The sequence below is a fragment of the Hippocampus guttulatus genome, chromosome 11 (genome assembly GCF_054856545.1).
Source record: "Hippocampus guttulatus isolate MCC_2025c chromosome 11, RoL_Hgut_1.0, whole genome shotgun sequence".
Taxonomy (NCBI): domain Eukaryota; kingdom Metazoa; phylum Chordata; class Actinopteri; order Syngnathiformes; family Syngnathidae; genus Hippocampus; species Hippocampus guttulatus.
In genome coordinates, this window is record NC_141271.1 from 18398821 (window position 1) to 18426017 (window position 27197).

General features: G+C 47.8%; 1 protein-coding gene across 1 annotated transcript; it reads left to right on the top strand.

Annotated features, from left to right (window-relative positions):
• Positions 1–337: 337 nt before the first annotated feature.
• Positions 338–27171, top strand: LOC147198471 (activin receptor type-1-like). The gene is made up of 12 exons (XM_086124331.1): positions 338–716; positions 14451–14524; positions 14902–15150; positions 16191–16466; positions 17093–17356; positions 19252–19457; positions 22261–22360; positions 23330–23476; positions 23962–24237; positions 25470–25667; positions 25845–25975; positions 26304–27171. Exons 2-12 carry the CDS (start codon positions 14458–14460, stop codon positions 26436–26438), a joined length of 2049 nt encoding a protein of 682 aa, XP_085980457.1. The 5' UTR covers positions 338–716; positions 14451–14457; the 3' UTR covers positions 26439–27171.
• Positions 27172–27197: the final 26 nt, after the last annotated feature.

Below are 27197 nucleotides of genomic sequence, written 5' to 3' on the forward strand. Positions count from 1 at the left end.
ACCTAATATGCAAAGTTTGGGAATTTAGGGGGAAGCTGAATTGCCAGGACAAGCACTGTGATTGGCTGGCAACCAGTCCAGGGTGTACCCCGCCTGTTGCCCGAAGACAGCAGGGATAGGCTCCAGCACGCCCGTGACCCACGTGAGGATAAGTGGTTCAGATAATGAATGGAGGGAAAGTTTGGTGTCTAATTTCAGACGTGGTTTTATTTCGAAACGTCTCGCGGAAATAGGGTTTGTTTTATTTTGGAAGTATTTACCGGAAGCCTCCCGCAACATGTCGCTACGCATTGTGGGCAACTGAGTCTTTAGCAAACTTCCTGCTTGAGTCAATCCTGCTTACTAGCGTGTCCCCCGTCTCCTCTTCCTCCTCCCTCCCCCCCTGACGGTCGCCACCGCCTTCGTTCTGACTTAAGAAGTCCCCACGGCTGCTACACAAGAGGCGAGCTGCGTTTTAAAGAAAAAAATGTTCATAGTTCGTCTCTTCCGCGTCGGAGAGGCGAGGTGAAAAGTGAATTTGACGAAGCCGGAGCGAGCGAGAGGACGTGGTTGCGGTGGTTGTGGGAGGGGGGAAATGTTGGCGCCGCGTAGCCGCCGCAGCGTCTTGGACTTGGGCGAACAGACTGGCTGTAGTCGCTGAACGGCTCCCGGAGATGGACACCTCCTTCCATTTGACGACCCCCTTTTGAAGCACTTTGAGACGAAACTCCAACGAGGTGAGTGTCTTAATGGCGTAGTTTGCACCATTTTCCCATGTTAATTAATATGTTGGCTAGGAAGTTTTGAAAAAGGAGTTTCGAATGATAATGTTGCCTTCCAGAAAGCCTGCAAAAAACGCGAAGCTTGTCGTCACGTACACACAAACGCGACTCGGCATTTTTGGATGATCGCCTCAGGCCAAACAATTTAAAATAGAACGAAGCAAGTCTGCTTCGTTTCCAGGGTTGTAATTCCCAAAATGCAGCTTTTTAAAGTTGGCAACAAGTTGTTACTCGCGACTGCATTGTCATGCAAACAGTTCTCTCTGGGAGGGTCGTTTTTGCGTGATCGTGTGTCATCATCCCACGCTGAGCACTTTTTTTAACATCACAATCGCACTGTCCTTCTGGGCTGGAGGAGGATGGGATGAAGGGCTTTACAGTACACTCGGCACCTAGTATGAACGGATAGTGAATTGCCATGATGGATTTTTGCAGCACAGACCAGAATCGATGCATTTTCAACAGGGGTTCCCCAGCTGGGAATATGTCAAAGCAGGATCCATCGACGATGCAAGGAAATTTCAAATTTGGACCCGAAACTGGAGTTTTGGAGCAAGGACTTGAACTTCAGTTCCCCAATTTATACCCAACACGTTTTGAAAGATCATTTGTTTAGTTGAATAAGAATAGTTTTATTGTCGTTGTACCACAAGGTTCAGTGAAATGGAAATCGACACAATCTGTTGAAGAGACATAGAAACACAATGAGGTGTGGGGGGGGGGGGGGGGGTACAGAACGTGAGCCCGCCGGGTCGCCTTTTACATTGTCCCGTTTTCTCAGATGAAAAGAAAAGAAAAACATGAGGAAGGGGGGAGGGGTGCAACAGCCCCAGACTAAGCTCCTGTAAGGGTAGCACGGTATGGAATTTGGAAAAAGAAAACCATGGCAAACAGGTACAACTGAATACGCAACACACATGTAGCGGCGGAGTGGATATGGACGTTGTCAATTGATGCTGTCCGTCAGCAATCCGAACTAAAATGATCACAATTCATGAAGAAAATTTCCCCAAATGGCTACTTTTTGAACAAAATTACGTGCTAGTAGTAAATCCTTATTCTTGAAGGCGACACGTTTTGTAAGAGCATTTCCAAAATGGACCCCGCCCTACGAATTCAATTGGAGGTGCAACAAATAATTGACAGCTAATTGATTACCGATTGAATCAGCAACTATTCTAATCGTGAATTGTGAATCCTTTGAATTTAAGCCTCTCAACAATAAAAATTCTCCGATCTCTTTAGTCCTCCTTGAAGGCAGACTGCCTATTTTCTGACAGTTTCCCCGCCAAACCAGTTAACCCAATCATAATAAATCTATGTTTGCGCATTTTTTTTTAATTATTTGCACTGTCAACTTGAAATAATGTCCTGTTTTGGAATAAAGGGATAGAAAGTTTTACATTTCTTTCTCTGATTAAGGGGAACAAAACTAATCAGCAGATTAATTCATTTTTAAAACAATTGTTAGTTAGCGCCCTATGTTAAGTCACGTCCTACATTTTCTTTACTGCCTATCCTGTTCAGGGTTGGGAATTGCTGGAGCCCATCACAGCTAACTTTGCGTGACTGCACCCTGGACTGATAGCCAGGCAATGAACAGGGCACATCTACGCAACGGACAACTATTCATCCTCACATTCGAGTGGCAAGGAAGCGGATTTGAATCCATCGGCGGTTAAAGTTTGGGGAATCCTCAATCGGCATGTAGACCCGCTGATGATAACTTCATTAGGGAGGTGCCGATTCTCGCTTAAACCATTCCCGGACAATTGTGCTGATTAAAGGACCTGCGAAGGTCTCACACCCAAGCGCTACAATCGACTCCTAGCATCATTGCGTTTTGCCCCTCCCCCCACCCTTGGCACAGTACCCCTCGCCCCCTTCCCCCCACGTCAGACAAACACATTAATCAAGTGTGTCTGGGGGATCACTTGAGTGTGTTTGTACTTGATTACACATCCGATGTAGAGGTTTAAGCCTTTGCCAAACAATGCGAATGAGACGCTCAACCGCCATATCGCCAGGTGAAGTTATACTTGAGGGACAAAATATAATCAGTAATCAGTTCGGCTTGAGCTTTGGGTATGTTCTCCAATTGGCACGCCAATAGTGGCTGTTCATCGTTTTCTTCAAGCCGTTTCTAGTACCCGGCGAGTTGGAGTCTGAAGTTTGCCGAGCTGACATGACATAGGTGGTCGCTCATTGGTTTAGCTGATATTTTTTTTAAATGTAGTCATCCGAAGCTAATCTTTCAAATGTTAACATGTTACAGACCGCATACCAAACCAGATCCGGTCTGGCATCCAGACTGACGGACAATACAAAGAAGGGAACAAGCTTAGGTTCACGGTCTTTTTCAGTAATTCCACAAGTGGTGGCAAGTAATTCTCGTACATTTTTTAATTAATTTTTTTGTGGTAACTGACCGGATGAGACGCATGATACAAATACTCAGACGCAAACTTGCTTGTCTATTTGTGTCTGGCAGCAGCACGAGCTTCAGGTCGCTTACCGATTTTTTTTTTTCCCACGTTAACCATCTTAGAGTCCGTGGCTCGACCAAACTTAAGGATCGTCATTTACAATTGGAGTCAGCCCAGTCGTACCTCAGACGTCTCCAGTTGCTTTTAAATAGTTCTGTTCGCATCTTATTTGAAGCTGGCCACCCGCCAGCCGTTCGGGGTGCCCGTTCTACCGAAAGGTCATTTTCACGAACGTTTTCATTTGTTTTTAAATCTTGAAACGGTCTCGCCTTGCTTGCTTCATCCGTGCGCTCCCGCCTGGTGTCGGAAAAGCCATTTTCATGCTCTGGCGTTCAATTCGGGCAGAACGAGACCTCAAACAGAAACACAGGTTCCCCGGGGCGACTGTCTGCCTCAGCCGCTCGGTTTTGAATGGTGAGGGACTGCGGTAGATAGAGGAAAAACAAGATTGATCGGGAAGTGGCAAATGCTCAAATGCGGCCTGATGATTGGCGTGTTCTGCGACCTCCACACTTGACCCCGTTTGCCATCTGAGAGCGCTGGACAATGCGGTTTGATACGTTACGCTCTCCGCTTTGCTGCAGCAGTCAGTTCTCCCTTGTGCTCAGTCTTTCCTAAATTTGTCTCGCTGCCAAGGCAAAGAATGCAAATCCAGGAGATCCTTGTTCGATTCGGTCGTCGTCGTTTGTTCGGGTCTCATTCGGGTGGATGAGTTCAATGCGTGGTGGTTCTGCCGCTTCTCATGATTCTGTATACAAGTGGAGTTATGCTCGCCCCGAGCAAGACATGTACAGCGTCGACTTTCAAAGGGATCATAATGCCCCTGTTGTCTGTTTTTCAAAATATTGAGCCGAGATACACAGCGGGATTGGATCTTGAACAGTCAAGCAGTCATGCGCCGCGTCAAAGGTAAATGGAAGAACAAAAACCCAGATGTACGAATCGCGGCTCGGCTCGCTGACCTTCATCTCACCCCCCCCTGCGGGCTCCCTCAAAATATCGCCATTGTTCGCAATTAAATCAGCATTTTGTTTTTGGAGGGAGGGGGGGGGGACAAAACAAAACCCTGCGCGCCACCACCATCATGGCGCCCGTCGACCCGCCCATGCAGAACAGCCTGTGACTATTTTGGTTTGTGGACGATCTGCAGACGACAACTTCCTAGTCTGCGGGTTGTTGACTCGGCTCGGTGTGCTCGGCGGCTCGCATCGCTGAGCGTGAGCCGATGCTAGTCTGATAGCAGGACGTCTGACAGACGGGACTGGCCGGGTGATACCGACTAGTCTGACAGGTCCCCAAACAACAGAAGACGGCTTCGTTTGGTTTTAGTTTCCTTCTTGGTTGTCTTGAACCAAAAGAGTCGTAATCTTGGGGTCTCAAACTCCGGTCCTCAAGGGCCGCATTCCTGCCTGTTTGCCATCTCTCCCTGCCGCAACGCACCGGATTCAAATGATCAGCTCATCGGCAAGCTCTGCAGGAGCCTGATTGCGATGTCGATTCCTTTGAATGCGGTGTGTTGCAGCAAGGGGGAGATGGCAAACGTACGGGAAAGCGGCCCTCAATGACCGGATTTGGAGACGCCTGGAAAATAGTCTGCGAGATTACTGCAACCGGCGCTGCATTTCGTGTGTCCACAATGTGCATTATATTGCAAATGAGAAACTTGACCCTTGCCCCGTCAATATACTCGTGCTTTTGGCTGCATGTGTCGTGCGCGTAGCATGTTTGTGGTAGGGCGGAGTTTGGCTTCATACCTGTGAGAGCAATTATTTTGTGCGCCGAGTCGTTTAGGTGTCACAAGTAGTCTGCGGCGCCGGCTGGCAACAATATGCTAGTGAGGGGAAGTGGCTGGATCCAAAACCCAGAGAGTGGTGGTGGGGGTTCTCTGTGTGTGTGTGTGTGTGTGTCTGTGTGTGTGTGTGCGCGCGCGCTCTTTCTGTGTTTGTGTGGCCGTTTTTCTCTATGTGCGTGATCCCCATTCGTTTGCCCCATCATTGTGTGTGTGTCCGCATGTTCTTGTTTTCCACATTTGTGTGGCCCACCTTCATTGTGGGCGATGGGGGTGCAACACTGAATTGACATTTAATCGATCACCAAATGAACCGAAAGCCATTTTGGCCATCAATGAATCGTTTTGCGCTGTTGTTGAGTTGTACACTAGTCAAAGAAGTCTCTGATTTCTGTTGCCCTCCGTGATAACTTGCCACCGTTTGCTTTTTGTTTGGGAAACAATTGATTAGCCGTTTACGTTATTTTTTTGAGAGACGGTACGGAAGAAACCAGTAACTGAATCCATCCATCCATCCATTTTCCGAACCGCTTGATCCTCACTAGGGTCGCGGGGGGTGCTGGAGCCTATCCCAGCCGTCTTCGGGCAGTAGGCGGGGACACCCTGAATCAGTTGCCAGCCAATCGCAGGGCACACAGAGACAAACAACCATTCACGCCCACACTCACACCTAGGGACAATTTAGAGCGTCCAATCAGCCTGAATCATAATCACTTTATGGGGGAGGGGTGTGTGTGTGTGTGTGTGTTCTTGTCTTTATCCGTTTGTGGGTTCCATCTTTATGGTGGGCATTTGTTTTTCGTGGGTGATCTCTAGTCTTTCACCCCATTCGTGTGTGTCGACAGGTACGCGGGTGTGCCTGTCGTGATGTTTGTGTGAGCCATTTCTGTTTCTTTCACCCCATTTAGCTTGTGTGTGGGCGCCATTGTGTGTGCCCCCCTCCCCGTTTGTGTCTGGAAGTGTGTCTGTCTGCGAGTGCGTATACGTGCTCTTGTCTTTGCCCCTTTGTGTGGCCCACTTTTTTTTTTTAATTGTTGTGCGCACTTGTCAAAATGCTAAGATGAGCTTCCATCACCCCATGACTGTGTGTGCATATGTGTGTGAGTGTGGGGGGCACGTGGATATCAGGTTACAGAGTCTGTCATTAAGAAGAGAACCGCAGTTATGAGACCAAGATAGACTTCAAGTCTGAGCAAGAGTCTGGAGCTCATCACTCCTCCGTGTCAGTGGAGGAAGTTGAAGAATGGGGGTGGGGTTGGGCCGCTCTGCTGTGTGTAGGATAAGACGGAAGGCTCGAATAAAACGGCCGTTTCATTTCAAGCCTGGCGTGCGTCTGGCTGGCTGGCCGCTATGTGTGACTGCGCACGTATTTACATTCTGCGTGTGTTTGTTTCTCCCCCGATATGCTGACTTTGCAGAAAGTTTCCTTTGCATTCATGATGGCTGGCATAAATTGAAGAGCTTAGGAACGCAGCATGTAGGTTGAAATGGCCTCAGTGGTCAGCTTTTTATGACAAAAGAAGCCTTCTGTCTGCTGTGTTGTTTTTTACATCCACCCCCCCCCCCCGTTTTTTTCTCCCCCTGTATAATTTTGCCCCTAACACATTGCATCATGATGAGCTGTCTGGAACTCGTAGTGCCGCAGTCTTGACAATGAAAGTTGAAAGGAAGTGGCGGTGGTGGGTGGGTAGCTAGGGGGGGGGGGGCAGATAAAGAGAGTCTTCCTCCCCGGTCTAGTCTTGTTTGACTATCTGTCCCTCTTCTCTGCTGGTGGCTCCGCACGGGCGTATTGATCGCTTCTTTTTCTGTGTTTTTTTAAATGTGGATGCAGAGCGGCGGAGGCGAGGGGGAAGGGGGAAGGAGAAGAGGAGACTGTCTGCTCAGAAGCACTCCAAACACGGATCTGCAGTGCTTTTGGCTCCACTCGTTTGCGCTCCGCAATACACGTTGTGCGAGTCGTTCTCTCGCTTCGCCGCGCTTGTCCTATCGCTCGGCTTTTCAGGGGCACGTGTACAGTACGTCTTTTGTGCCGTTGCGCCATCCCCGATTACATTCACAGGCCAGGGAATTAAAGCACTTCCACCGGATTTATTAGACCAGTTTACGTATCGGATCAGTTATGCATTGCTACGAGTGGCCTGCGATTGGCTGAACGCCAGTCCGGTCTGTACCTGAAGTCAGCTTGCAAAATTCTGGGAATTTTTAGGATTTGAAATAGAGCCGTGCAATATACGGCACAGTCCGATACCAAAAAATATTTTAAAAAATCATGTAATTTTAAGGAATTGGGATGTCGTTATCAGGATATATATCAGGGGTGTCAAACTCATTTTTGTCGCGGGCCAGGAGTTACGTCTTCCTGCAGAGGGCCATTATGAAACCGAATAAATGTTTAATCATCACATTGTATTATTACTTGTACACAACAAATCAAATTGATGGATTACAAGTTTTGAAATCAGTCAGCTGTATGTTGTTTGTTGAATTATTGACAAAGTGAGTGTAAACAGGGGAAAAAAATAATTATTAGTCTTGCAAAATTTCAACGTTATTTATTACACACGACAATTTCACATTCCGGTCCAGATTTGAGCAAGGATCATGGAAGTTCACACACATGATATGCTTTTGCGGGCCACATAACATGACGTGGCGGTCTGGATCTGGCCCCTGGGCCTTGAGTTTGACACCTATGATATATAATATATACGGGTATATAATTTTAAAAAAGCAATTTGATTGTATAAAATTCAGTCCAGTCATGGAAAAATCCAAAGGTTTTCTTCTCTGATTCGTTTTATTCCCTGTTTTATTTCTCTGGGCTGTTTATTTGCATTTCAGTTTACAATTCCAAAGATCCCGCAGCTTGAGCACAGTTTGACTTGTGTGTTAAATATTCACGTTATTAAACCGAACCTGAAGTCATCTCTTGCTGGCCGTTTCGCCAATTGACTTGAACTCCCCCCAAGCTACCCGCTTTGGCTAAACTGTTGGACTGCAGTCTATTCGGTGCGCTTACCGGCATGTGAAAGTCAAGGGTCAGGGCTCCGAAATCAATAAAAGCTATAAAGCCTTTCGATGTCGTGACAAGCTGCAGTACCTTAGGAGCAAAATGACCGAGTGGGCTTTCAGCTTTGAAAGTCTTGGGAATTCTGGGGGCCATCAAAGCGGACGCTTGGCCCCGGGACGCGATGCTCAGTGTTGCGCTGTTGACGCTTTGATTGTTTTGTCGCACACTTGGTTTGCCGAGCGCGGCATTACCAGCACGGCGGTCAAGGGGTTGCCGAGCGGGTCACACAGGAAAGACGGCCGCAGAAGTCCCCCTTCCCGCACCATCAAGACTAATTATTCCCCTCGGCTCTCGCGGTTCTCTGGTCTTTTTTCCCTTTCTGTTTGCCTCTCTGACAAGGAGACGCTTTGCCAAAAGCTTTCGCCGGGAGACGAATCAAAGCAAGGTTTGCTTTTGAGAAGAGCGGCGCTGCGGGCCAAGGAGCTCCGTGAGATGCTCTTTTGGAGTGTTTGTGCATTCCTGCGCTGGCAAAGACTGCGAAGGGGCCGTTAAAGACCGTGTTTGAATTGGCGCTTGAAAATGTTTTGATGGCTGTGTGAAAAGTCGAACTGCCATGGCGACCAGAGCCGGAGACCACTCGTTAACGGCGTCTTTAATCACCGCGCCGTATAACCTTTTCGTTCCGTCTCAAGCCACTTGACGCGTCACGGAGCCCGTATTCCGCTTGCGTGAGAACCTCTCTTGCGTCGAGGCTTCTACCGACGTGTTTTTGAGTTGCCCCTCGCCGACGTAAACTGGACAGTCGCAGGATGGAAAACTCATACGATGAGACATTCCGCACGTTGCAAAAACGAGGCGGATGCTAAGATACTGGAAGGCCTCGGCTCGGCCTGACTTATTCCGACAGCCTTTGCTGGGGGGGCGCCCCGCAGAAGTAGCTCCTTCTTCATCCCTGCTTGAGGAGGCCCTCGTCCAGGCAGGCGACTTTCCAAAGGTTAATGAGCTTTCCTTTAACTTCTTTAACCGTGCCTCTGACACACGCAAACATTCCCAGTGGCGGGTCAACGTCATCAGGGAGCAAGACGGGATCACTCATACTTATCCGGAAGGAAAGGAATTCACAAATCTGTGCTGCGAAATGAAATTAAACCTTCAAATGAAGGCTCAAGAGGCCAATTTTTTAAAGGCCGATTCCGATATTTGGCAGAAAAAAAAATCAGATAACCGATTAATTGGCCCATTAAAAAAATACAATAACTAATTTTTGGCGTCCCTTTAAATATTTACAACCACAAAGATATGAATTCCAGGCAGAACGTTTGACTGTTTTACAATCCTTTGTCCTTCGGTATTTCTTGAACAAGCCATTCTTTTTCTTCATTTTTCAAAAGGTTCCCGCATACAAAGAGTATCCACCGTCGCGCAAATGTTGAAACTTACCCACAACTTTCTCCCGCATGCCCTTTCCTCCCACTCTTCCACGCAGTGGATTTAAGATGATGTATTTGGGCGGGCTGAAAAGCTGAAGCTGGCCGCCATTTTGGACAGAAGTTGAAGTCAATTTCATGTCATATTTTTGGAAAATGTTGTTGGTGCTTTAGGCCATTTGCAGATTCCCAATTTCTGCTTCTTCTTTGAAAATCTTTCACCAAAGAGAACCCGGTAACCCGCATCTTGGTAGGTTTTGCTCATTCTTATGTGTAGCTTTTATTCCTTGTGAAATCAAATTCTTGGGTCGTATCTTCAAGCCAACGTGCTGCGGGCATGAAGCGCCCAGCATCGGCTCGGTCCCTTTTTGGGACCCGGCGCTGTGTTCGCTACTTCACTCAAGTCTGGGTTACCTTCAGCCCAGCGGTTTTTCAAAGAAGTCTTGCTCGTTCACTCAATCAAAGTTTCATAATGGCAACAGCGGATGGACGCTGGAATAAATCATTTCAATCGACTGATGGGAACATTATTTAAACATGCGGACAAAGAGCAGCTTGACGAGCGCGATGGAACAGATTGTTCTGTCGCACTCGAAATGATGTTCCAAGAGGCGCTGAATTCTAATCCGGTCCGCCTCAGACGTCCCATCCGTCTGGTGAGTCCCACAGCGGTTTGACAAAGGGGGGCGTCTCAACACGCCAGTCTTGACAGCCTGGCAGTCAACATCTCCCGGCCCGTTTGCCGCATTGTGACCGAGCAACTCTGTTGCGAAGCAGTGACCTCACAGGAGTTCTCATTGATGTCGTACCGTGGCTCTGAGCCAAAAAAAAAAAGCCAAGCGCCACAACAGTATCCACTTCCACTCGAGACGAGAGGTGACCTAGATGGCAGCGCCTGGAAGGGCGCTCTTAACTCATTCAGTACCAGCCAATTCTGGACCGAGTCTGAAAAGACGTTTAAAAACGTCTTTGGGAGTGAACGAGTTAAATAGGTGGGCCCGATGTCTACGGATAACACTGATGATTTGTAATCGTCTCGCTGTCGTTGCAGACTCGGGCGTTCGTTTACGTTGTGGTCGTCTGTCGATAGGGTCTCGTTTTGAACTCTGGCGTTTGGATGATGCCTTCAGTCGACCGTCGGTCCAGTTGTCTGGCTGCCTCTGGAATCACCTGACTGCAGTTTGCCGCAGTTTCCTCGCCGGTTGGGCTTTTTGTGCCATGGTAACTGTGCCAGGCTGCCAGCTCAGACGCAGATTGCGCCTCCCGTCTCCCCTTTCTTTTTCTTTTTTTTTTCTTTGCCGGCATGATGACTCAGCAGCTCCTTTAGGGCGTCCAATCCACCACCAACACCACCCCCGCCCCTCCACTTCCCTTCTTCACTCCCTCCTCAACCTCACTGCAACACCATTGCTCGTCAGACATGGCGCACGTTATCATTTGCTCCATCTTCTCGACCCGAATGCATAACCGAGCATTCTATTTCGTTGTCACCCTGAAAGATGAATGCGTTTTGAGCTTTTGACATTTTCTTCTCAACGTGAAAAGCAATTGAGTTGATTAATTCGTCACAGCTGACAGAATGTCTCCCCCTTTGGAGTGCTTTCCCTTTATTGGAGCAACGTGTTTAAATATTTCAATCAAACCACTTAGGCGTCAACTCGGCATTATAAAGTGCGAACGATGACTTGGACTAAAAACTGCGAGTGGAAAGGAAGTTTTAGAGCATCGGTGTCAAACTCATTGTTGTCACCGGCCACTTTGGAGTTACGTCTTCCCTCGGAGGGCCATTAAGACAGTGAAACCGAATAAATGTATCATCATCACATCATGTTATTACTTGGGCGACCCGGTGGGGCCAGTGGTTTGCGTGTCGACCTCACAGTGCAGAGGTACCGGGTTCAATTTCAGCTCCTGCCTCCCTGTGTAGAGTTTGCTTGTTCTCCGGGGTGGGTTTTCTCCGGGTACTCCGGTTTCCTCCCACATTCCCAAAACATGCATGGCAGGCTGATTGAACACTCAAAATTGTCCCGAGCGCGGATGGTTGTTTGTCTCTGTGTGCCCTGCGATTGGCTGGCAACAGGTTCAGGGTGTCCCCGGCCTACTGCCCGAAGACAGCCGAGATAGGCTCCAGAAACCTCAGCGTCCCTTATGAGGATAAGCGGATCGGAAAACGAATGAATGTTATCACTTGTACTCACACACACACACAAAAAAAGACATGGCTCACTCGTTTTGAAATCAGTCAAATATTTGTTCAATTATTGCTCAAGTGAGTGTAAACGGGGTAACAAAATCATTGCAAAATCTCACCGTTATTTATTACGTGTGACAATTTGAGATTTCGCTACAGATTTAAAAGAAGAATCATGGACAGATGATTTGCTTTCGCGGGCCCCACAAAATGATGTGTCGGGCCGGATCTGGCCCCCAGGCCTTGACTTTGACACCTGTGTTTTTTATATTGTCTTTTAATTGGGTCACGGCGCGCTCCCGTCATCTCAATCGTTGAGTGTAAGGTGGTCTTCTCTGCTGTTTCAGATCAGTCGGTTCCTTCAATCTTGGCCATTTTTGACCATATGAAGTGTTTGATATTATCACGTCTTTCAGTCTTTGCACTGACGTGACACAACCAGTAGATGAGCTCGAGCAAAGCTGTAACTAGGGAACAGTAACTCAGGCCACGACGATCGGTCCATATTCTGTTGCGTTATCACTTTCCTACCGTCTGTTTGGTGCCTCGTTAAAAATCGCGTTTTGTTTGAAATCAACATCCGACTGTCTTTGAGTGACTGAATCTTCAAAAGCGGGAAACACTGACATTTGCAGTCAGCGCCTCGCCCTCGTGCGGGTCTACGCTTTACCGCCCCGTACGAGGTTTCTGTTTACCGTGTGCTGCCGCATGACTATAAAAGACAAGTAGATCGGAGACAAGATGGCAAGCGTGACAAGGATATGAGAGGGCGCCCATGGCTCCGTGTCACTCGTGTGAACACGGCCCTACCGGAGAACTCAATACTCCGGGAGAGACGTCTCTCTGTTCACACACGGGCTACACCGGGAGGTTGCTTCCCTCAAATCCCCCGGGGGGGGTTAAAATATCAGTAACCAGATAGCTTGGCTCCATGTCTGTAGTATCTATTTTGGGAACTAATTCAGCATGAGTGGCATAAATAAAAACAACCATGATGTGAGCTCAAGCAGTCATTTGCCTTGGCATGTGTTGAACGTTTAACAAACCATTATGGATGGAGAGGAAGATTGAGCTCATTCTCAATGCCTCATTAAACTTTTTTTTTTTTTTTTTTTTTTGCATCCGTGAATGTAAACCAAAAGCGCAGCAAATCATTGACGTTTACTAATCGAGGCCATTACGGGCCGCCTGCAGCGCTTTGTTCCGTTAGTGTGAGCGAGGTGAGCTACAGATGTCGCGACCATGAGTGACGCCGTACGTGCCGCTTGGCTCACGGAAATATTGCCCCTAGCAGTAAAACGGGAATCTAGCTACCTGTTCTTTTTCAATAGAACTTGGCAAGAAGCAGGATGTTCACATAGCAGCAATATACAGCCCGGAAACAAAGAACTACACGTTTGACAATGAATGGAGTTAAACTGCAGGTCTCGGTGTCATTCTGTTCAATGGTTCGATCCATCTATTGGTTATTTTTGTCTATTTCACCGTAGTATACAAAATATATTACAAAGTGGCACACATGCGCCATGGCTGCGAGAAATGTAAATAACCCCCCCCCACGTGTCACCATCAGGCAATCGCAACACGGAAGTAATCAAAGATGTTCTAGCTCGCAGGCTACCACAAGAAGGCGCTTAAAAAAAATGCAGGTTATACTGGCAGTGTCACAAGAAGACAAGTCAATGGCGATGCGACTTAAAACAATGAATGAATTCACCAAAACCTGGAAATATTCAGGGTCACGTTTGAAATCATTGCATCTCGAGACCCGCTGCCAGGAAGGTGTCCCACTCCCCAAATCGCCCCACCCGCACCCCTTTGGGGCATCGATACCAGGCAACTCTTTGTCCCACTTCCCCGCCAACACTGGCCCAGATTCTCTGGCCCTCCTCTGACCCGCTGTCCCCCGGCTCCCCTCTGGCCATACCTCGCTTTACACCTCCCATTGAGGATGCGACCCCCCCGCCCCCTCCTCGCAACCACCCTTCTCCCCTGGTCAGACCGATTATCCCTCTTTTGTACTCTGATTAAAGGAGCAGCATGTGGCCTGCGCGAGTGGCCCACACAAACGCTTGTTGGTAAGCTAATGTGAACATGACGCGCTTAATCATTTATGTCTCGGAGCAGGTGGGTTGGGTTGTCCGCGCTTTGTTAAAAGCTAACGGTGAACTTGGCACGTTTCAAGCTATGGTGTCAGTGCAAAAAAAAACAACAACCCAAAAACAAAAAAGCCAAGTGTGCGCCCGCCGTCTGTGGACGTAACAACAGCCGCATTAAATATTGAAGGATTAGACAGTCTGCAGCCCTCCAAAGAGGACACTATTTGGGCACCCACGCTAATTCTCCCCACAGCGCTCGCTTCCTCCTCCTCCTCTCACGTCTGTCTGCCCCCCCCCCCACCCAGTGCCAAGCAGCTCGTCCCTCCAACACACACACATCAACACGCACACCCATACACGGACCCAGGCAGCCAATAAGCAAGCACCAGTCTCCCCATTGCTTGCCACTCATTCCTTGTTGCCAGGACAACAGCAAAGCACGAGTCCCACTTTACATTTTTTAAACTTGCTTTTGACCCTCTTGCCGAAAAACACAAATATGTGTCTCGCTGCAAAAAAAAACGGCTGTCGAGTTGACACATCCCGACGATATCTGTGGTGGTTTTGAGTTTCTTCCTTTGGCGGCGGCCTCCGAAAATCCCTCCAAATGTTCACATACGCCCATGTCGTGGTGTTTTGGACATCGTTATTAAAGCTTGTGTTTGTTTCCCCCCCCCCCCAACGCAGGTCTAAAATGACAACCGGCCGGATGTTCCTTTTGATTTTGATGGTTTTGGTTCCTCCCTGTGCTAGCTTGGAAGGTAAGGATGCCTCCTCTCCTCTTTACACCTTTTCACATCCGATTTAAGGGGCCCGGGGGTGCTTCCGCAAGGATTAGCAAGCATTATCTACTCGAATTTAGATCCCCGGCTAACTATAGATGGGCGGTTTTCAGTCAAAACACACAGTCTCAGCCTCTCGGTGTCTGTCTGAGTGCCCCTCGAGCAGCTTGCATGCACAGACTGATCATTCAACCACGCCCCCCCCCCCCTTCTCCACACCCTCCTCGGTCTTTCTAATCCTCCGTCTCGCAGTTATTTTCGACAACTGCAGTGGTGCGCAATTTCCAATGCAGCGAAAAGCAGTGTTTTTCAGTCGACGCCAATGAAACGCCGTCAATTGTCTGTCATCCATACAGCCCAGGGCGACGCCAGGCGCTCCGAGTGCCTGTGCGACGGGTCGTCGTGCAGTGGCGGCGACCGGTGTTTGGGCCTGCAGTGCTTCACCTCCCTCTCCTTACTCAACGGGGCCTGGGAGCTTCAGAAGGGATGCATTGTGGGTAATCTGGAAGGAAAGTGCGGTATGCCGCCAACTCCCGAGCTGGTGATGGAGTGCTGCTTGGGAGATCTGTGCAACATGAATGTGTCTCTACAGCGGCACGTGAAAGGTTTGCCTGCTGATTTTTTATTTTTTTAATCCATGAACACATTACAACATACGATAACGATAATGAAACTTTCACATGAATTGAATAAAGACAAAAGTGGAGTTACGAGAGTCGGACTGCAACTGGATACAGCTTGACAGGCCACTGGCGGAACAGCAGGCAGCCAAAATAAGGACTGTGACAGATTTTATGACGATGTTGCATTTTGTTTTTTTTGTTTTTGGATAAAGTTTATGGTTACCTCATCCATCCATCCATTTTCTGATCCACTTTATCCTCACAAGGGTCACGGGGCGTGCCGGAGCCCGTCCCAGCCGCCTTCGGGCAGTTGGCGGGGCACACCCTGAACCGGTTGCCAGCCAATCAATCGCAGGGCACACACAAACAAACAACCGTCCGCGCTCACACTCCCACTTAGGGACAATTTAGAGTGTTCAATCAGTCTGCCGTGCATATTTTTGGAGTGTGGGAGGAAACCGGAGCACCCGGAGAAAACCCACGTTAGGCACGGATTGAACATGCAAACTCCACACAGGAAGGCTGGAGCTGGAATCGAACCCGGTTCCTCCGCACTGTGAGGTCGACGCGCTAACCACTGGCCCCACCGGGCCCGCCTGTACCTCATTTATTATTTTTACCATTGAAACTGAGCTCCTCCCCCTTGACATTCAAAGACGCTAATCACTCACTTGCGATGTATCACTTCAACTTGCTTCCTTGACACAAACTCTCCTCCAAGCCGGGGCATCATCTTTTAGCATTGTATAAAAAGTACAAAAAAGTAGAAACGGGTCAGTTCCGAACTCAACTAGACGAGCTTGTGACTAGCGAATATGCGGGTGTTCACTGTAGTGATACGCCGGTAATCTGAGACAACCCAAGCGGGTGTTCATGTTTTTAAATAGAAAAGTATCCCGGGTAAAGAGCCTGCAAAAAGCTTTGATCCCTTGTCATGTCTAATTGAATGCCGGTTAGGAGAATGGGAGAGTGATGATATCGCGCTAATGGCTCTCATCTTTATCTCGGCTTGTGCCCATCAGATGTGGAAGCGTCTGCCGGCAGACCGGTCCTCAGAGAGCAGGAGTGCGTGTGCGAGGGCGCCGCCGCCTGCCAGCCCCGTCGGCGCTGCGCCGGCCAACATTGTTTTTCCTCCCTGAAGGTGACCGACGGCGCGGCCGTCCAACAGAAGGGCTGCCTGAGGGACGACGACGTGGGCCGAGCCACCTGCGCCACGCCGCCCTCGCCGGCCCACGTTGTCAAGTGCTGCCAGGGCCATCTGTGTAACATGAACGTCACCGTGCAAGCTCCGGGGAAAGGTGCCTTCCTACACCGCGCGGACAAAACATAACACTGCCACAGCTGTGCCAAACACGATCACGGAGACAGTAGACAATGGCCAATTCATTCAATCCTTTTTCATTGTTCAGAGTTAGTAAGTATAACTTTGCAACCTTTTTTTTTTCCAAAATATTGACATTCAAATATTGTTTGAATGTCATTTATGTGGTTTATCAGTTACCATTTGTTCATAACAGTGGAATGATATCAAAACTAAACCTGACCGACCATCTTTTGACTAAAAGCGCTAAAACAATTTCAACCAGCCAGGTCCAAAGTTCGCCCCATAGCAATGCGCTTAACGCCGAAAAGACTTTTGTGACGTCATTTACAGAATGCCATTGTCATGTCTTCGGCATTGTCGTCGAGTTTTTCGGCGAAGCGCCTCGGCGCCGTGTGCCGATGCACGGCTCCCATTCAGGCAAACGGTTGTTTGAGTGCCCAAAAGACAAGAACAAGGGCACGTAAATGGACCAGAAAATCGCAACGAAACAGCAATTCTATTTTGTGTGGCGCTCCTTTCACTGAATCTCATGAGGTAGTGCGGTGCGGGTGTTGCGGCTTACCCCCCCCCCCCCCCCCCCCCACCATGAATCTTTTACAGAGGAAGTGAAGCCCCTTGTCAAAGAGAAGCACGAGTGCGTGTGTGAGGGCAGCTCATGCGCCACGGGGAATCGCTGCATGGGAAGCCAGTGTTTCTCCTCCCTGACCGTCAGCGGCGGCTCTCTGATGTACCAGAAAGGTTGCTTTAATGTCTACGAGCAGAGTACCATGACCTGCAAGACTCCACCTTCCAGAGACCAGATTGTGGAATGCTGCTTCGGGCACCTGTGCAACCTGAACAGCACCGTGCAGCTTCCCGTTAAAGGTGGAGTGCTAAGTTTCTCATTAGGCCTCTGCTTAGCGCATCTTATTTTCACGTACGCACGATCACAAGATTGGCAGCATTCCCGTTGTCAATACAATGAAGTCCCTTTTGTCCTGGGGTTTGGCGGTGGGGGGGGGGGGGGGGGGGGGGTGGCGCTACGTTCCAGGCCAACCTGCAGTGGCGCAAAATTCGTAATGTAAAGAAGCATATTCGTTTTTAAAAAAATCTCTTTATACACTTTCTGGATTGTTGAAATGCATTTAGAATTTTACAACACACTCAGTATTCCTTTGCACCTGTTCTCGGTCCTTCAAACAACTTAACACACATGGAGCAGCAACACATACAAGCAAAGCAGTGCTCATGTTTAAAAAAACACATTTGTGAAAAATGTAAAGTTGAAGTGAGAAAGCCACAGATCTGTTTGCTTTACTTTTGTAATTTGTCTTCTGGACTTGGCAACATAGTGGCACGGTGGCCATCGGGAATTTTCGGGACATTCACGAATGGCCAGTTCGTTTCTTGCTTTTTTGTTTTCATACATGGGAAGAGAATTTATAATTATTATAAAATTGCATTTATATTATTTTTCTTAATCATTTAGCCCTAATAAAGAAAAAAAAAACATTAGACAATCTACAAATGTACCAGGGGCACAAACACTGCACAACAACATAGCAGGTGGGGGGGGGGGGGGGGGGCTCACTTTAGTGTGACTCACTTAAGTGTGACAGTTGTGCCACGTCAGCCTCTGTGAGGTGATGCCCTTGCCATCCCTCGGGAGCGGAAACCATGCAGACCCTGCGTAAGTCGTGGGGCGGGGCCTTGACTATTACTTAGTCATGGTACCCCCCCCCCGCTGTCCTGTCTGTTGCCTGACATTATCCGGAGGGCTAGAAGGCACCTAGGGAGTGTGAGCGAGACGGAGAGCTAAATTCAGCTCGACGGTGTCCTGCCGTCCGACTCCCATGGTGCACTCGATTAGCTTCACGAGATGCCTCACTTCATGCGACCGCGATGAGTGTGATACCGTGGAAAAAGCTTTGCAGCCAGTCCTACCTTCGTCGCTTTCATGTTTGATTATTGAAAATTGTTTTTTCTCAGCGATTCATTTGTTCTGTTTCGTGATTTGGAGGTGATGCCTTGCAGTTTTATGTGGTCCTGGGTTTCTCCCCCTCCCCACAAAAGATAGTTATCATCATATTAAGTGTGTGTATGTGTGTGTGTGTGTGTGTATTTGGGTGAAAGAGTTGATTCTGCGAGGTGGGAGAAGGAGTGCTTTATGTTTGATAAAAGCAGAGGCGAGTGGCTTTTCACCTTGGAATGTTTGGAAAGAGTGAATGGCGGTCAGTTCTTCTTGCTTGAGTGGGAAATGAAAAAAATGTAGGTGTGTGTGTGTGTGTGTGTGTGTGTGGAGGTCTTGAGGTGTGGCTTTGTCCAATGGAAATTAAAAAGTCTACACAGCCCTGCTCAAATACCCTTTTTTTTTTTTTTTTTAAATATCTAAAGAATGAGACCGAGCATAATCATCATTTTCAGAAATGTTCCCAAACTTTGCGCCCTAAAACCCGCACACCTCTGTTGAATTTTTCTTTAAATCTTTCCGAGAGGCAAACTAAAAATAAACAACATAATGCGGCTGCGTAATTCCTTCCACGTTGTCTCTGGTCGCAGCTCCAGCTGAAGAAAAGCCCAACGAATGATGCTCCCATCTCTCCCTTAACTGTTCCACCGCTATTTTTTTTTTTCCTAGCTTGAACTGGGGCCTGATGCACAATTTGACATACTGTAGCAGCCCCTGTGAGCACAAAACCTTCAGATTTCTTCTAAAACCCAAAGACACATCTGCTTGAATTGATTTTCTACCTTGTAATCTTCTTGTCCCCCCCCTGCAGCCGATGAGCTCTCCGCCTACAGCGTGACCATGCTGGCTGTCGTCATCGTGGCGCCCATCCTTGTCCTGGTGGTCCTCTCGGGCATCGCCATCTTGGTCTTTCGACGCATCCACCGCAACCAGATGGAGAGACTGACCTCCCGGGATGCCGAATACGGGACCATCGACGGTCTCATTGCCTCCAACGTAGGGGAGAGCACGCTGGCGGTGAGTCGCAAAGAATATTGCGAGAATCGCTACACGTGGGAATAGACACACAAATCCCCCAAGCGTTGCATAGGTGGCGTTTTACAACAAACATTGGGTTCAAGAAAATCCTATCGTGTTTGTCGCCGTCTTCATCAAATGGCCGACGCTCGGAACTTTCTCTCGTGCCGTGCGAAAAGGCTTCAACTGACAGCGAGGGGTGTTGCACATTATTCAAACAACTGAAAGCAATTACAAATTACATTGTTCAGCAAAAACCAACTCCAAGACAAGTTGGGGTGATGTCCTTTCAAAATAAAAGCATGCAAGTGCAATCATCATTGCACGACAATTTGCGTCCCCGTGGCTGCAGTCATTTTTGAACTTTTTGGGGCTTGTTTATTATTCATGCGACTGCCAAATAGGCGACCATCTGGCTAAAGAAATGCGGTGAAACTGTTCCGATACGGCGTGCTTTTATGTTGAAGGTCTGACGTGGCACAGGATGTTAGGCTGATGTTGCCCCAATATGTCAGCGTGCTTTGCCCTTTTTACACGATTTCCGAAATGCTTCTGATGAGCGTGCGTCCAATCTGGACATTTAATTGCCAACTCATGCATGTTTTTTAAAATTTATTTTGTTTATGAAAACCAGGACACATTTACGTCAAAAATTAGGACATACTGATGTTCCACTCAGTTGTTCATATAATGTGGAGGGATTTGTTGGGAACCAAATCCAAGATATATCTGCAAAAAGTGAAAAGGAATTGCAAATTTCTGGAAAAAAAAGTAAAAAGAACAAATCAGTTTTGCGCGAAAAATTCAGTCGACACACTTGATTTTGCTTTGGTGGACCACAAAAATGTATTTTGATGGCCAGCCTTGAACACACACACACACACACACACACACAACGTGATTGTTTCTAGATGAACGCCCTCAGGACTGAGGTGGATCGAAAAATGCTTGTCATGTACTTGTGTTTCTCTACAATTGGAATTACATATTTAATCAGCCGTAGTCGCGGCTGTGACTGATGTACTTAATTACTCGTGTTTACAAAATTCCAGCACTCTAAACGATTAAAATGTAGATTAAGCTGTCTTGTGAAACAATTCCAGTCTTGTGTTTGGTGTGCGCCGGCTTCAGAGAGACTCTTTGTTTCTCCGCAAGAAAGCCCCTCTAATGCTTGTTTGGCTTCTCGGGGTCATTTTTACTGTCTGCACTCGGAATGTCCTCTCTCAGCCAGAGATTGTGAACTTTTGCACACTGCGGTTTATGTTTGGTGGGGGGGTTTCACTAGAGGGATCCAGAGTTTAGGTGGAGCCGCGCGTTCGAACAGGCCAGCGCATTCAGCGGCTGTGGCTGGGCGCGCTCTGCAATCACGCTCGAGCATGGACGGCATGACCGCAGCCGTCGCAAAATAGACTCCGCGTCCATTTTGCGAGCATACTTTGGGGATTACTCTTTCCGACATTTCCACTCTTGAAATCCAGATGATCCCAACGATATCCAATACACTGCGGGATCGTTGCCGCGTCACGTTCGGATGCAGTGCGGCCGTCGATTCGGGCTCCCGACAAAATTTGGCAGGGAAAACCCAGAAGCCGCCAAATGTTCATTTAAGTGCCGTAAAAATGCGCTCGGCCGCGCGAAAGCAGAAACACTTAGCTGTGGCTGTCAAACACGCGCCGAGAGTGCCGTGCGGAGGCCATCGGGATTTTATTTCAATTTGTGTCACATGCCTTTTGAAATCAGACTGCTCTCGTTCTTTTACGGTCTCGTAACACTGTCTCGTCCTTTCACGGCCAAATAAAGACCTCTCTAATAAACGCCTTGCCTCTGATAAATGCCGAGCACTCTGCGCAGTCCAGTCAATGCCCCCGCCCACTGCAGGGTGGGGGTGGGGGGTGCTCTGGTTTGTTTTGGCAATGACGTAACCTGGATTTCTCCTGAACGTGTCAAAGTCTGTCTCTCACGAACACAAATGTGGAGAAAAGTGTCATTTCACAATGCATTCCACTCCGAATGACGGTAAATGTATGAAAAATAAATAAAAACATCCACCCATCCGTTTTCTATCGAGTTTGTCACCAAAAACGTCATTGCATTTTGAAGCATAGTTGATATGTAATGAGAAACAAAAAAAAAAAAGGTTTCATAGCTTAGAAATGTATGAATCGCTGCTCATTATTCATCAGCTCCCCGACAAACATGCTCATGTCGCGATTCACATACTTGGACACGGACACCGCTTTTAATTTCACCCATGTCTTGCGGTACCATCATGATCCAGCGTCCAAAAAGTTTATTTCGAGCCTATAATCGATTTCATTTCACAGCTACGCTCTTCCGTCTCGCAATTCCAGTTGTCTCGCAGACAGTTCATCCGTAATAAATCTGTTTGTTCGAGGCGTCGGCCTCCCAGGTTGTATTCATCCTTCCTTCCTTCCTTCCTTCCTTCCTTCCTTCCTTCCTTCCTTCCTTCCTTCCCTCTCCCGCTTCACCGGTTTGGTTTTCCCCTCAGTTGCTGACTCAGCACTGCCCTCTGGCGCCAGCACTGGGTGCTGCATATTATTTCTCCCTGCCCAGTTAAAAATGAAAGGCTTAGCAGTGTCGCGCCTTGTTTTGCCGCTTGGCCCGGAGATTAGCTGGAATGTCCAACAGCCACAACACTTCAATTAAAAATAGTTGTGTACTTCTGCTCTTTGTACAATAGAGGGCGCTCTCTTATCGACCACAAAACTCTCGAGTTGACTTTTGCCTACTTGATGAATCTCTTGGGTACCGAATGACTATTTCGGCTTCTCTTCCTCCCCAGGATCTTCTGGATCACTCCTGCACTTCAGGAAGCGGCTCTGGCCTGCCCTTCTTGGTTCAGAGGACGGTGGCTCGACAAATCACTCTCAACGAGTGTGTGGGTGAGTGTCCACTCGAAGTTGTTATCGACGGTAGCTCTGCGCGAGAAAATGGAGCCCTGCTCATTCATTTTAATGAGGCCTATATGTCAGCACAGTTGGGGGGGGGGGGTGCACAACACACACATACACACGCCCGCGCGCATACACGCACAAGGAAAAGTACAGAAGAATTCTCACAACTGTTGAAAACAAATCGATACTGGATCTACGTTTTGCCCAAAGCAATTCCACATACTTCCCCCCCCCCCCCCCCGAAGGCTTAAATCTCCATAAGACTGTCCAATCTGTGCATCTCGTACAATTCCAAACCTGCTTCTCATGTGCTGTGACTCATGCATAAGCATCGCCAACAAACTCTCATGGCTTACAAGAAAAACAGATGCCAGTGTTGAGGTGAAAACCATCTTTGGATTGCCAAACAGGCCACTATTGTTGTTGCAACGAAGGCAGGCAGAAATCAACTGCTGAAGAAATACGACTCCCCGGCGTCCTCCGTGTTGCGCATCAATGTCATACAGATGACGTGGTCGGATTGGCTCAGCAGAGTTTAAGCTCGCACCACGGGTATGCTTATTACCTCCTCTGGAGGTCATAAAACACATCCATAGTACATCAAATTAGGGCTGGACAATGAATCAAATTCGAATCGACCTTGCAATGTTGGAGAATGTAATTTTCAAATCGCAGAAGTTGCTATTTGGAGAGGAAAAAAAAACAGCTTCAGACTTAAAAATAATAAAAATACATGTAGTGCCAAAACTGACCTGTGAGATGCAGCGTGGTGTCAAAGAGCATCTAAAATGCTTGACTACAGATTTACCTACCAGACCAAAGTATTTTTCTATTTTTTTGGGCGGTATCTTCTAACTTTATTATACATTCCAATGACACTGTCTGCACTGTAAACTGGCTTCAACCAGATACCCACCATCACTTAATGTGTTGTTGTTTTTTTTTGCCCGGTGGCAGGTAAGGGCCGTTACGGCGAAGTGTGGCGAGGCCAGTGGCAAGGAGAGAGTGTGGCCGTGAAGATCTTCTCGTCCCGAGACGAGAAGTCCTGGTTCCGAGAAACGGAGATCTATAACACGGTGCTGCTGAGGCACGAGAACATCCTGGGTAGGTCACAGACGATTTGTGAAATATCCCTTCAAGGCTCAATCAAAAGCAGCAGTTTCCTGCATTTTGTAAATACCATGATTCCAAATCATGTCATTGATGTTATCAAGCATCTTTTTTTTCATGGAAACAGTAATTCATTTCCTTTGTTTACCTTATTTAGCTTAATATGATGTCGTAAAGTTTGTGGTTAAATGAATGCCCCTGGCGGTGTCAATTAAAACTGAGCATCTTTTGTGAAAGCGGAATTTTCTCATTCGAATGTACCCACTGACATAATTAAACTTTAATAACTGCAATTATTGTGTCAGCACGCTGGTGGCAATTAAGTATCATAGCGTATTTATCAAAGGATGAGTCATTTTGAGAGTATTCCCCCCCCCCCCCCCGACTGATCTGCTTGACAGCAACAACGAGACGTACGCCGTTTTGCGCGTTCATTCGCGCCGAGCGTGACTCTGACGCTTTCTCTGTTCTCACCCCAGGCTTCATCGCCTCAGACATGACGTCCAGGAACTCCAGCACGCAGCTGTGGCTCATCACCCACTACCACGAGATGGGCTCGCTGTACGACTACCTTCAGCTGAGTACCTTGGACGCGTGCAGCTGCCTCCGCATGGCGCTCTCCATCGCAAGCGGCCTGGCGCATCTGCACGTGGAGATCTTCGGCACCCAGGGCAAGCCGGCCATCGCCCACCGGGACCTCAAGAGCAAAAACATCCTGGTTAAAAAGAACGGCCAGTGTTGCATCGCTGACCTCGGTAAGAACAAGAAAATCCTTGCTTGCTTGCGTTTCCGAGGCTGCACATTATTGTCCCGTATTTTCCGCACTATAAGGCGCTTCCAATTATAAGGCGCACCTTCACTGAACGGCCTGTTTTAAAACTGTCTTCTTATCCACGGCGCATAAAATAGAAACTACAATAGTGGCTGCGGTTGCGCTACGCATCCACTAGATGGTGCTACGCTAAAGGGAATACAATACAACACAGCTTTATTTATACAGAGCCTTCACAACCTCTGCATCTGTAACAAAAGCCATCAGAACTGGTCACAAACATGGACATGAAACATATAAATACAAAACACTGTCGGCTTTTGGGAAAATTGAAGACTTAAGTGCGCCTTATAGTGCAGAAAATACGGTCCACTAAGAGAAAGACGAGTGAAGCATTAATTCATATGAAAGACACATCCGGGCACATTTGACCACAAGGACAGATTTCAGGGTCCAATCTTTATGTTCCTGCTGGGGAACAGTGTCAAATCTGGACTCGTCAGACCACAGTTTTGCTACGGAGTCCATTTGTTTATTCGATGCACCCATCACGAGTCTGGAATCAGGGAAAATCCAGACTCACTGGATCATATGACCATTTTAGCTTTGCTCCCAAGTTGGCCATCGCCGACGGTGATGTTGAGAGCGAAGAAAAAAAAAAAAAAAAGACTGGGCAGTGTCGCATGCCGTGCATCACATGGAAGAATACAATCCATGTGCATTTGCTTTCATTTATGTGGTTAAAACTATGACTGAGGGGGTTTGAATCTCCAAGAAGACAAAGGCTGGCTAACAGGATTTTATTTATTGCGTGCAGCAAAGGAAATAAATCTAATATTGTTCCTCTCGTCTCTCTACTTAGGCTCATTTGTTCCTAATTTAAGGCAAACAACAGGTGCTTTATGTTCCTTCCTGTGCCTTGGCTGTAAACACATTCAGAAGTGCACTTTCTCGAACGCGCCAATGTTCCAGTCGCTCAATTAAAAAAAAAAAAAGAAGCTCAGCCAGGTAGTGCGTGACATGACGGACGGTCCTGACATGTCCGCCTCGTAATGTATTAAATGCCACGTCGGTTGACGCAATGTGGGCCGTCTCGTCTCCGGGCCAAGGTGTTCTTGTGTCGGGCTACATCCTGTTGACAAAAACATCAAGTCGCTCAATGGAGCTCGAGCGCCTTTTACGCGTTTGTGACGAAACGCGGCCGTCGTCCTCTAGGTCTGGCCGTCATGCATTTCCAAGACACCAACGAGCTGGACGTGGGCAACAACCCCAAAGTCGGAACCAAGCGCTACATGGCCCCCGAGGTGCTGGACGACTCCATCCAGATGGATTGCTTTGAGTCCTACAAGAGGGTGGACATCTGGGCCCTGGGCCTCGTTTTGTGGGAGGTTGCCAGGCGGACCGTCAGCAACGGTGCGTGTTCCCGCTCTCGCAAATTCTCTTTGGCTGTCTCACCATCGAGCGAGAATCGGAATTTCGACAACACGATGAACTGACACAGTGACCCCACGGGTTGCTTCATTTCAGAGCTTACGTACTTTTTTTTTGTGGGTTTGAGTATGTCAAAGTGCCTGTGTTCTTCCCCCAAAGGCATCGTAGAGGACTATAAGCCCCCGTTCCACGACGTGGTTCCCAGCGATCCCAGTTTTGAGGATATGAAAAAGGTGGTCTGCGTGGACCAGCAGAGGCCCAACATACCCAACAGATGGTTCTCAGACCCGGTGAGTCATCCCACAAAGAAGTTCGATAGCTGCGGCGGACCTCCGCTATTTGCGTGAGGGGGGTACTGAGCCCTACCGTAAATTGGGGGGAAATTAGCATCAATGTTCCGGCAACGCATAAAAACAAAAGAGAATGATACGTTGTTCAACGTGAGTATGAAATATTTCTCAATGTTCTCGAAAACTGTGTCATTTCTTCCAAAAAGTTCAATAACTGAACGCTAACATATCATGTGAAACATCATCCAGAGCTCTTAGCATGTCGATGACAATAATTAGCAACATGCATGACCTTTTGATATATGACCTATTCTCCCCCCGCCCCCAGACTTTAATCTCCATGGCAAAGCTGATGAAGGAGTGCTGGTATCAGAACCCATCGGCCCGCCTGACGGCGCTGCGCATTAAAAAGACTCTGACAAAGATCAACAGCTCCGTGGACAAAATGAAAACAGACATTTGAGCGTGCCCGGCGCCCAATCGGAGGCGCTGCAGTACTTCCCGCCCTTTCAGATGGGCCGCGTGCCCTTATAGCGGCACGGCCCCGTATTTATTTTAAAATACTTGGCGGGACACATTTTGGCATCCAAAGATGGCTGACCGGGGGCTGTTGGGGAATAGGATGTTAAATATGAAGCAGTCACAATGTGGGAGCTGGTTTTCGGCCATTACCTGGGAGTTGTTGCTTGTGGTTTTATTTTTTGATCCTCAGTTTGGACAACAGGTTCGCATTGAGTGACATAGTTTTGTTTTTTGTTTTTTCCTTGGCTTTGTTTGTTAGCCTTGTTGCAAAAAAAAAAAAAATGCTCATCACTCTTCCAATGTCAGCAGTCCTTTAAACAGTTGTACAGTTCTCAAGCTTAGCGTATGACCGTGGCGAATGATGTACGTGCTCTCGACGTGATCTTCCTTTTATTTGTTTGAGTTCTGCACAAAAAAACAACAACAAAAAAACAAACAAAAAAACCCAGAAAAGGAACACGTTAAAAATATCTGCAAGGTGATGCTAAGATCAGCCCTCTTCTCCGCTCTTAATGGAGGCCTGGACTGGAAGTTTGCCTTTATACCGTCTTAACATGTGCATTGTCAAGATCATGAAGTCAAACTTCAACCTTTTTTTTTTTTAAACTTTTATTTTGTTAACATTTTATATCAGCTAGTGGTTTCTATTAATTAAATAGAAAACAAGTATATGATCTGTCTGGTTTGTCTTGACACTCAT

What these genes read in the sequence shown, in the direction of transcription:
- LOC147198471 (XM_086124331.1), top strand. Translation starts at nt 14,458, where the DNA reads ATGACAACCGGCCGGATGTTCCTTTTGATTTTGATGGTTTTGGTTCCT. An exon ending in TCCCTGTGCTAGCTTGGAAG is followed by an intron (nt 14,525 to 14,901) that starts GTAAGGATGCCT and finishes TCATCCATACAG; the next exon opens with CCCAGGGCGACGCCAGGCGC. An exon ending in TCTACAGCGGCACGTGAAAG is followed by an intron (nt 15,151 to 16,190) that starts GTTTGCCTGCTG and finishes TGTGCCCATCAG; the next exon opens with ATGTGGAAGCGTCTGCCGGC.